Source organism: Lactuca virosa, chromosome 8 (assembly GCF_052849685.1).
Source record: "Lactuca virosa cultivar CGN04683 chromosome 8, Lactuca_virosa_CGN04683_v6, whole genome shotgun sequence".
NCBI classification, from domain to species: Eukaryota; Viridiplantae; Streptophyta; class Magnoliopsida; order Asterales; family Asteraceae; genus Lactuca; species Lactuca virosa.
Window position 1 is genome coordinate 287,133,326 of NC_136433.1, and position 11,061 is coordinate 287,144,386.

The 11,061-nt window shown below is 43.2% G+C and overlaps 1 protein-coding gene across 1 annotated transcript; it reads left to right on the top strand.

Moving 5' to 3' along the window:
• Positions 1-238: 238 nt before the first annotated feature.
• LOC145131596 (uncharacterized) lies at positions 239-2,613 on the top strand. Its single transcript, XM_079066268.1, has 5 exons — positions 239-468; positions 708-1,081; positions 1,187-1,254; positions 1,336-1,805; positions 1,887-2,613. The coding sequence occupies exons 1-5, from the start codon at positions 239-241 to the stop codon at positions 2,611-2,613; spliced, it is 1,869 nt and encodes a 622-aa protein (XP_078922394.1).
• The last annotated feature ends 8,448 nt before the right edge of the window (positions 2,614-11,061 follow it).

Consider the following 11,061-nt stretch of genomic DNA (forward strand, 5'->3'; position numbering starts at 1 on the left):
TTTCTTGAACGATTCACACAAGAGAAGTGTGAGAAAGTTTATTATTGTCAACCCGATTTACAAATCCCAGAAGGTTTAACCTTGATTTCGAATGAACGTCAATATCAAGAATTTATAGACATTGCTTATCAATGTGGAGTACAAGTTTTTGTTTACATGGACCATTTTGGTACTACTGTGCATGTAAACGAAGGCAAATGAAAATGAAAATGAGGATAATTGTTCTGTCAAGTCAAACATGTCAATCGAAGGGGAAGACGGTATTGACCTAACTGAAATTAAGAGTCCACAAGAAATCAACATGGAAGGAATAACCTATGAAGGAGTAAGTCAGGGTAATGAAAATGAGGAGGCCACAGAAGGTGATCCAAAAGATGATGAAGATGATAATGTCCCAGATGTGAAAGGAAAACCGATGTTTATTGAAGACATACCTTGGAAGAAGCAGTTGCCAATTCTAGGTATGAGGTTCACCAACCCTAAACAATTAAAATTTATGATTTGTAATTATGCTGTAGCAAATGGATATCAATTGTACTTTTAAAAAACGACAGTAAAAGGTTATTGGTTAAGTGTAGTAATGGTCAATGCACATTTAGGCTTTGGGCATCATGGATGAGTGAGGAGCAGTCTTTCCAAATCAAGTCCCTTATCATTAACCACAATTGTGCAAGAAATTTTAAATTAGGGTCAATTGTTAATTACAGATGGATTGGTAGTCATTTCACCCGGGAAGTGCTTGAGAATCAGAAATTCAATGTTAGGATGTTAAAAGAGGAAGTAAAGACTAAATTTGGCATAGAGGTTAGTATGGGACAATGTAGGAGAGCTAAGCAACATGCAATGTCTCTTGTTGAAGGTACCATAGTGGAAAATTATGCAAAGTTGTGGTCCTATTGTGAAGAGATAAAAAGGTCTAATCCAGGGTCAACAGTCAAGTTGTCTGTGAACTCTATGCCAGATGGGAAAACTTACTTTAGCAGGATATATATATGTTTGCATGCACAAAAGAAGGGTTGGAGAAGTGGCTGTAGAGGGATAATAAACTTAGATGGGTGTTTTCTAAAAGGAATGTGTACTGGTCAGTTATTATGTGATGTTGGTAGGGATGGTAACAATCATATATACCCAATAGCTTGGGATGCAGTTTGTGTTGAAAATAAAGACAACTGAAAATGGTTCTTAGAAAACTTGCAAGAAGATCTGCATCTTGAAGGTGGTTTTGGTAGGACATTGATGTCAGATCAACATAAGGTATGTTTCTACTTTATAATGTCATACCTAATTTCTTTCAAATGTGATATAATTCTGAATATTATGATGATATAAATGGAGGGGATAATTGAAGCTGTGAAAGATTTATTTCTAGAGATAGAACATAGGCAATGTGCCAGGCATGTTCTTTCTAATTTCAAGAAGAAATTCCCTGGGGCTCAGTCTGAGAAACTATTTTGGAAGGCTTGCAAGGCCTCAACTGAACCTCTTTTCAATTCTGCAATGAAAGAGATTCAAATGATTAGCCCTGCTGCTTATGTGCATCTGATTGGAAGGAATCCAAACTCATGGTCAAGAGCATTTTTTCAATTAGGAAGGGGGTGTGATGCAGTTGAGAATGGGTTGTCTGAAAGCTTTAACAATGTTATATTAGAGGCTATGAAGAAGCCAATTATTACAATGTTGGAGGATATTAGACTATATGTGATGCAGAGGATATGTAGTTTGAGGCAGAAAGGGAGTGGATGGGGACATCTTGATGTATGTCCAAACATAAGGCTTGCCCTAAATGAATTAAAGATCCAACAAAGGTACTATATTATTCACCATAATTGAATTGAATATCCAGTCAAGGTACTTTAATTACCCCTGTTAACTTTTATTATTTGTAGGTACTGGCAAGTGCTTCCTAGTGGCCTGAATACATTTGAAAAAAGAAACTTAGGAGAGTCTTATGGAGTTGATCTGGAAAAGAAAACATGTTCTTGTAGGATTTGGCAAATGAATGGGTATGGTTGTGTACACTCAGTGGCAGCCATTAGTTATGTAAATAGAGATGTAGAGGCATTTGTTGATCCTTTATATCGTGCTTGCATATATATGAACACATACAAGTACACAATTGGAAGCATGAATGGGAGTGCAATGTGGCGCCCAACAGAGTACATACCACCTTTGCCACCATTGAAAAGGAAGATGCCAGGGAGACCTACTATTAAGAGAAAGAGGGACAGTACTGAGGTTACTGGATCACACAGAGTATCCAAGGCAGGCAAAAAGATGTTATGTGGTGTTTGTAAGAAATCAGGCCACAATAAGTCAACCTGTGATGCAGTGTCAAAGCCCCAAAAAAGTCAGGTGAAAAAGAGGAAGGCTGAAGGTGAAGGTGAATCTAGTGCATTAAAGAAAAGGAAGGGTCAAGGGCAAAATGGGAAGGGAAAGGGTGAAGGTGATACTAGAAGTGGAATTGGTTTCAAAATGGGAGAAGGTGAATGTGAGTCAACAAGTGGTGTGACTAAGAAGAATGGTAAAAAAAGTAGATACACTGAAATTAAGAAAAAAGTCAGAGAGGATACTAAAGAAAAAGTTGGCAAAAAAGGTTGCAGGCAAAAACGGTGAAGGTGATACATCAACCAAACCAATGGACTTGGATTAAAGATGTTTTTGGAGTATGTTAGTTATGGATGTATGGATGTTTGTTTTCTATTTGTAACATGAATATTAACGTGTCTTTAAAACACCAAGTTATGATATTAATGAATGTATGGATGTTTGTTTTATGTTTGTAACATGAATGTTAGTTTCTTTAGTTTAAAACATAACATGAATCTTTTTTTTTATAATTGTACTTCCAATGCAATTCCATATAACAATGGACTTGAATTATAACAATGTACTTCCACATAAGGTTATAATGGGAACTTCACATTTGGTACATTTCATTACAAACCATACTTCAAGGGGAAATTGAAGTCCTGCAACATACGACCTTCACATTTGGTACATTTCATTACAAACCATAACATCATATGCAAAGCAAAACTGTAACACCCGTTTATTTATTAAATAAATAAATAAAATAATGAATGAATAGTAGCCCTAAAATAACTAATTATATACCAAAGGATGGTCTCGAGGGGCCAATTGTCATAAATTTAGAAGTTGAGGACTGAAGGGTAAATTTTGGACCTTAACTGAAAAGAATTTGTCAAGAAAGGGGCGGTTTTGTAAATTCTGGATTAGTTTCTCAAAGATTTTAGAAGACAGGGGCTGTTTAGTAAATCCAGACTTATTATGAAAGAAATTTATGTATTCAGGGTGTGAATGGTAAATATTAGCTATGCTTTGAAAGAAAATATGAAGGGAGGGACTGTTATTGTCAATATGGGAAACATTTAGATGGAGTGGGTATTAAGGGTTCAAAACCCTAACCCTATCAACCATTCTTATGCAGCCGTCACCCTCCAACCTTATACATCCCTCCAGCCGCCACCATTCACCTCTTCAATCGCCGACGCCCTTCATTCGTGTTCCGATCCGGCGAGTCCAGCCGACTGCCGCCGCTGCCTTGCCATCCAAACGCCACAGCGACCACCAAAGCCACCGCCGCAACCATTGGAACGACCTCAATCGCTGATGCTTTGTCGGGGGTTGCCTCTGTCACAGCCCCGCTACCGGAAACGATGTGTTCGTTAAGACCGCCACCAAGATCGACGATCGACTGGGGTTTTGCTGCTGCGAGCATCGTGAGTGACCGGAAGATCGATGGTAAGCCCATCTGCCTTCCACCGCTGCTTTATCTCGTCACCATCAGCCACCATGGGTGGTGGGTGTGAGTTCGTGTGGCTGTTAGCTTGCTGTCACCGGAAACGAGCTCCTGAAGGCCACCATCTGCCCACCGCCATCAAGACCGCCGCTGCCACCTCTACATGGTGCTGCCGAAGCTGCTACCGCCATGTGTTTTCTGCCACCCTTGACCACCGTGTGTAGGTGGCAGTGGGTATTCACTGGGTGTGAGTCTATTTTCCGATGGAGTATACCATGAAGTGTGTGTGTGTGTTATGCATAACCGGGAAATCGAGGATTAGCCACCGCCACCACCGTGAGGTGGTGGCTGCCACCTTCTACCACCACCGGCCACCATAGGGTGGCTGTGTGTGTGCTTATGTTGTTTAGTGTATGTGTTTATTTTGAGTTTCAACATTGTAAAGTGTAAATTACAAATTGAATAATGGAAAGAAATTCGAAACCACCACCGTGAGGTGGTGGCTGCCGCCTCCTGCCGCCACCGGCCGCCGTGTCGGGTGGCGGTGTGCCTTGATGGTGTTTGGACTCGCTTGGATGTTTGGACAAGGGACTAAGAAACCCTAATGGGCCCAATGAAGCTTAATGGACCCAAAAGCCCAAACATGTGACTAATGGGTGTAATAAACCCTAATTGGCCTAAGGAAAACCCTAATGGGCTTAAGGACTTGGTTTTAGGCCTATTGGGCTAAGATGGGATTAGAAAACCCTAATATTGGATTTATGGGCTTGAACTTATTGGGACCCACTTTTGGGCCATTGGAATAGAATTGTGTGATTAAGCCCAATCACACCATATGACTTATTTAGAAGAATGATGGACTTAATGGATTAAGTCCTTAATGGGTTAAGTGAGAAACACTTAACCCTAATCGTCATTTTATGTGAAACCCTAATTTCACTTGGGTGTATTGTTGGACCTTTTATTCGGCCTTGATGATTGGGTTATTAATGGGCCATCCAAGATCAGACAAATGGGCTTGAATGATTAATGGGCTTTGGGGTAAGGTCCATATGAGGATTTGGGCCCAATTTGGAAAATTGGGCCAAAGATGGGCCATAGTGGGGCCTTAAGGATTATATGATATTGGGCCATTAAAAGGTCAAATGTTGGACTGGACTTTTGGTTGGGCCTTGGTAAGACCTTATATAGGTTTGGGCCCAATTTGGAAAATTGGGCCATATGTTGGGCTTTGAGTCCTAGTCGACTTTGGGCCTATGAATTGGGCCTTGGGCATGAATAAGCCAAGCTATGGGTAATGTAGTAATTGCCCAAAGCATGTACTTATGGTTATGTAGTGGAACCCAATTATTAATTGGGTAATGTTTTGATATTGACAGATCGGGAATCTGTCATCCAGCAGCTAGGGTTGAGTCTGCGGGACTTCAGCAGTGTGGGATTGAGTCTGCGGGACGTCAGCAGTGTGAGGTGAGTTACCTTCCAGTAGGGGTGGGTCTAAGGCCACAATGTCGGCCCACCAACAGGGGTAGTTGGTAGATAATTGTCTTTGTGATAATTATCTTGGTATGTTTATGTGATATGCTCATGAGATATGCTTATGTGATATGCTTATGAGATATGCTTATGTGATATGCTTATGTGATATGCTATGTGTGTTAGTGGTAGTAGCAGGGAATAGTTTTTCCCTGACTCGATCATTAGGACCAAAGGGTAGGTCAGTACCCCAGATATGCCTAACTGTATGATCATATCCTGTTATTGTATGATAGTGGTAGGGGTGAAATAGTCCCCGGTTACCGGTTGAAAGATACCGATGGCGGATACCGGTTGAAAGATACCGATGGCGGATACCGGTTGAAAGATATCGATGGCGGATACCGGTTGAAAGATACTGATGGCAATTACCGGTTGAAAGATACCGATGGCAGTTACCGGTTGAAAGATATCGAAGGGGTATACAGAACCCATGCAATGCTTATCTGTATGTTTACGATATGTTAGTATGTAATCAGCATGTTTATGATGTTAGTATGTGATCAGTGGTAGGGGTGAAATAGTCCTCGGTTACCGGTTGAAATGTACCGATGGCTGTTACCGGTTGAAAGATACCGATGTATTATGTGGTATGTGGTATGATGGGGGAACTCACTAAGCTTCGTGCTTACGGTTTACAGTTTTGGTTTCAGGTGCTTTATTTTCAAAGGAAAGGAGCCAGCTTGATCGCAGTGCATCACACTATGACTTCCACACATGAGATCCTTGGGATTACACTCTGATATGGTTTTATGACATTATGTTTTATTATTGACACTTTGGTTTTGACATGAGACATTATTATTGACAGTTTTATTGCATATGGTTTTATATTAACTTATTTAAAAATGAAAATTTTCGCCTTGAATTTTGGGATGTTACAAGTTGGTATCAGAGCCTTGGTTTGAGGGATTCGGGCACACTCTTGGGTGTGTCTGGACTCAAACTGAGGGGTTGGTATGAAAATTGTCAAAAGAAAATCATTTTATAAAAAGAATTTGGACGGAGAAAAGAACTTTGAAAAGAACAAGGTGTGATGCGTGCAATCAGCCGAGCTCAAGTAAGTTTTCCCCAAAATACGCATACATGTTATGTTATGATATGATATGATTATGAGAACTGCATGCTAGATTAGGGCTAAGGATCTAGGAGGATGCCTTATATGCCTATTATATGTGCTTGTAGACTTGCATGCTAGTACTGATCAATCAGTAATAGGATAGCCTGTTTAGGTTATGCCTGATTGTATGAGCCTTTGAATTTCATGTATAGATCCCTGAGTAGAGGATCAAATGGTTAGGTTCTCCATTGTCTGAATGTTGCTTGCTTTGTGCTTTGTGGGACTCTTAGTAATGTGAGCTAGCTATATTCATGAGGTAGCTAGTTGACATTACTGGGAATCTTTCAGCAGCTGAGGACTGGGTGAGTTCGGGAACCTAGGAAAGCCTAGGATATGTTTCAGTGGGTTAGTAGTGAGGCTCAGTGAGACTTGGGTGTACCAGTTTGTGGAAGTGGCTTGGAGGATTCGGGAGGATTACTGAGGAAAGTATGGATAGGTGTGGAAGGTAGTATTGGGCCCGTACTACTGAAAGCATAGGATCCATACTCGAATCAGTGAGAGTCTTGGAGAATCTAAGAAGCTTCAGGGAAGAGTTTGTGACCCAGTTTGGGGACAGAGGATGTTCCAGTTGTTACAGCTTTTGCATTGGCAAGCAAACTAGTGAGCGTGACAGGGTGTCGGACCCTGAAGGATATGATTTCCATGAAGTTGTAGATACTGTATCGATTTGGAGCACCCTGGAAAGAGAAGGTTTGTGCCAGGTGCGTATAGTAGAGGATCTCAGGAAGAGACCCATGACTTCTTATCATCGGGTGAAAGGCCAGCAGGCCTGAGTCAGTGCAACGCGTACGAGGAAGTACACGAGGGAGTTTATCACTCCAAGGGTTTAGGCTGCTACAGGTGTGGCAGGGTTGATCATGTCAGTTGGAGGTGACTAGGATTCCTCCAGATGTTGCGGGTATGTCATCTTTTACTGCTACTAGATGGATGTTGGGAATACGTATCGTTTTGGAATTGTGAGCGAGTTTGGATAAGTCGGATCTTGGGTCGGTTTTCTGGTAGTGTTTGGGTTATCAAGGATCATATATGCCATCCTCCATGCCGAAAGGTCCTTGATGAATCCACTGAGGGACGCATTGGGGTGATAGTTCTCCAGTAAAGTCAGCATTCAGGGGTTCTATCATTGTCCAGGTATGGTCGGTAATTGTCTATGGAAGAACTTTGGAGTTCAAGCACTACCGTTGCTAGGAAAGGATTAGTAGCAGGAAAAGGGTAATGTCAGTCGCGGGTGTTAGATGCATAAGTGGTTGGTCATCGCATGTTCAAGAGAATTGTATTTTCGCATGGGTTGTGTTCGGTTAGAGTTTAGTGGTACTGCAAGATTGGAAGTGGGAACGAGGATTCGTCAGCCAGAGTAAAGATTGAGAACTTCAATTGACAGCATGGGAGATGGATTGAGGTGTCAGATTGGACCAGATTTCGAGAGTATTCTTCAAGATTTCAGAGGATGGGCGATCTTAAGGTTTAATCAGTGATTAAACGCTAGCATTGGTAAGCACAGGTCGTCATCAGTGGGATATTAGAAAGCGAGACGGATTGGGAATTCTTCAATTCTCGCATGCCGTGAAGACTTAGTCGAATCTAAGTGGGGGAGAGACTTTTTATAAGTTCTCCAACTGTGAGTTCTGGTTGCGCAAGGTGCAATCTCTTGGGCACCTTGTCAACCAGAAGGGTATTCTGGTCGATTCGGCCAAGATAGAGGTCGCAATGCAGTGGGAGATTCTGAGATCTCCAACCGAGATTCGGAGCTTCCCGGGTCTTGCGGGATATTACCGGAGATTTATACGGGATTTCTCCGAGTTTGAGGTTCCTTTGACTCGACTGACCAAGAAGTCGATGGCCTTTCGTTGGGGGCCTGAGCAGCAAGCAGCCTTCGAGACTCTCAGACAGCGGTTGTGCGAGGCATCGATTCTCACCCGGCCAGAGGGTGTAGATGATTTCGTGGTTTACTGTGACGCTTTGATCACGGGCATGGGTACGGTACTGATACAATGGGGTCACGTGATAGCAGGTTTCGGGAACCAGGTTAGATTTCCGGTTAGGACTCAAGTTCAGTTGTGTGTTAGGTCGAGTGCGTGTTCGACCCAGTATGGAAAGTGTTGTAAGACTACGGGGGTAGCCGTAGCATTCACTAGCAATCAGATAGTTTGGAAAGTGTTGTAAGACTACGGGGGTAGCCGTAGCATTCACTAGTGGTCAGTTAGTATGGAAAGTGTTGTAAGACTACGGGGGTAGCTGTAGCATTCACTAGTGGTCAGTTAGCATGGGAAGTGTTGTAAGTCTGCGGGTGTAGCCATAGCGTTCACAAGCATTCAGATAGTATTAGAGTGTTGTAAGTCTGCGGGTGTAGCCATAGCATTCACTAGCAGCCAGATAGCGATAGAGTGTTGTAAGTCTGCGGGTGTAGCCGTAGCATTCACTAGGTTGGTAGATAGCATGAGTGTGTTGTTAGGACGCGAAAGGAGCAATGGTACACACCAGTTCGGGTGCAGCAATAAGGATATGGAAATCCACGGATTGGATTTCGGACTTACCCAAATGGATTAGATCTGGTTAAGCCAATAATGAGATGGTTGGGACGTCACTACAGATATGAGATCAGGGAAGCAATGGACTGCTTAAGGTCGTTTGTGATGAAAGACTACCATTGGTTAGGTAGCAATCACTTTTAGTTTTGGATTGGGTGATGTCAGGATTCGACGTATGGAACCGATCGGTTAGATCAGAAAGTTGTTTGAGCCATTGTGGCATGATAACTAGTGGCAACTAGTTCCAGGGAAGTATTTCGTTCAGAAGTCGTGTGAGGCAACTAAGTGGGGAGTCCTTTAGCTCCGCAGCCAGGCCTGAACCCGACATTTCAGATCATTGGTGAATGAATCGAGACCAGGCAGGTCTCGATAGATTTTGGGAAGCAACTATGTAGCAGCATACTGCTTCAGGCAGTTCAGTGTTCGGGCAGTTTCTGCGTTTGGGCAGTGTTAGTATTTGCGTTTCAGGTTGCAAATACGTACGAAATAGCTGGTTGATTGGGAAGTGGCAAGTCACTCACATCGGGGTTATTTGAGCCTTAGCCGAGTATAAGTGACCTGCAAAGGTAATTGGGCTTGTGGTCCCGATTTTCAGTGGGAACCTCGAGTTATCAGGGACTGAGTAATCAGATGAAAGATAAGTGGGCTAGATTCGACGATGATGATTCAGTAAGAGTGGTCTGTCAGGGATTCAGATCATCTCGAGACAGCAGATTTCAGACGGGGTAAATGAGAGCTTGTTGCGAGGGACCCGTTCACATATAGATTTTAGGGCCTTGCGTAGATTGGTCATGGCTGCCCTGGGAAGGCAAGGGTATGCCCTGGGATGGTGACCATGTTACTAGAGTGGTTGGGTGTGTAAGGAAGGATAAGGAATGATTTCGAGGACGAAATCTAATTTAAGCGGGGGAGAGTTGTAACACCCGTTTATTTATTAAATAAATAAATAAAATAATGAATGAATAGTAGCCCTAAAATAACTAATTATATACCAACGGATGGTCTCGAGGGGCCAATTGTCATAAATTTAGAAGTTGAGGGCTGAAGGGTAAATTCTGGACCTTAATTGAAAAGAATTTGTCAAGAAAGGGGCGGTTTTGTAAATTCTGGATTAGTTTCGCAAAGATTTTAGAAGACAGGGGCTGTTTAGTAAATCTGGACTTATTATGAAAGAAATTTATGTATTGAGGGTTTGAATGGTAAATATTGGCTCTGCTTTGAAAGAAAATATGAAGGGAGGGACTGTTATTGTCAATATGGGAAACATTTAGATGGAGCGGGTATTAAGGGTTCAAAACCCTAACCCTATCAACCATTCTTATGCAGCCGTCACCCTCCAACCTTATACATCCCTCCAGCCGCCACCATTCACCTCTTCAATCGCCGACGCCCTTCATTCGTGTTCCGATCCGCGCGAGTCCAGCCGACTACCGCCGCTGCCTTGCCATCCAAACGCCACAACGACCACCGAAGCCACCGCCGGAACCATTGGAACGACCTCAATCGATGATGCTTTGCCGGGGGTTGCCTCTGTCACAGCCCCGCTACCGGAAACGATGTGTTCGTTAAGACCGCCACCAAGATCGACGATCGACTGGGGTTTTGCTGCTGCGAGCATCGTGAGTGACCGGAAGATCGATGGTAAGCCCATCTGCCTTCCACCGCTGCTTTATCTCGTCACCATCAGCCACCATGGGTGGTGGGTGTGAGTTCGTGTGGCTGTTAGCTTGCTGTCACCGGAAACGAGCTCCTGAAGGCCACCATCTGCCCACCGCCATCAAGACCGCCGCTGCCACCTCTACATGGTGCTGCCGAAGCTGCTACCGCCATGTGTTTTCTGCCACCCTTGACCACCGTGTGTAGGTGGCAGTGGGTATTCACTGGGTGTGAGTCTATTTTCCGATGGAGTATACCATGAAGTGTGTGTGTGTGTTATGCATAACCGGGAAATCGAGGATTAGCCACCGCCACCACCGTGAGGTGGTGGCTGCCACCTTCTACCACCACCGGCCACCATAGGGTGGCTGTGTGTGTGCTTATGTTGTTTAGTGTATGTGTTTATTTTGAGTTTCAACATTGTAAAGTGTAAATTACAAATTGAATAATGGAAAGAAATTCGA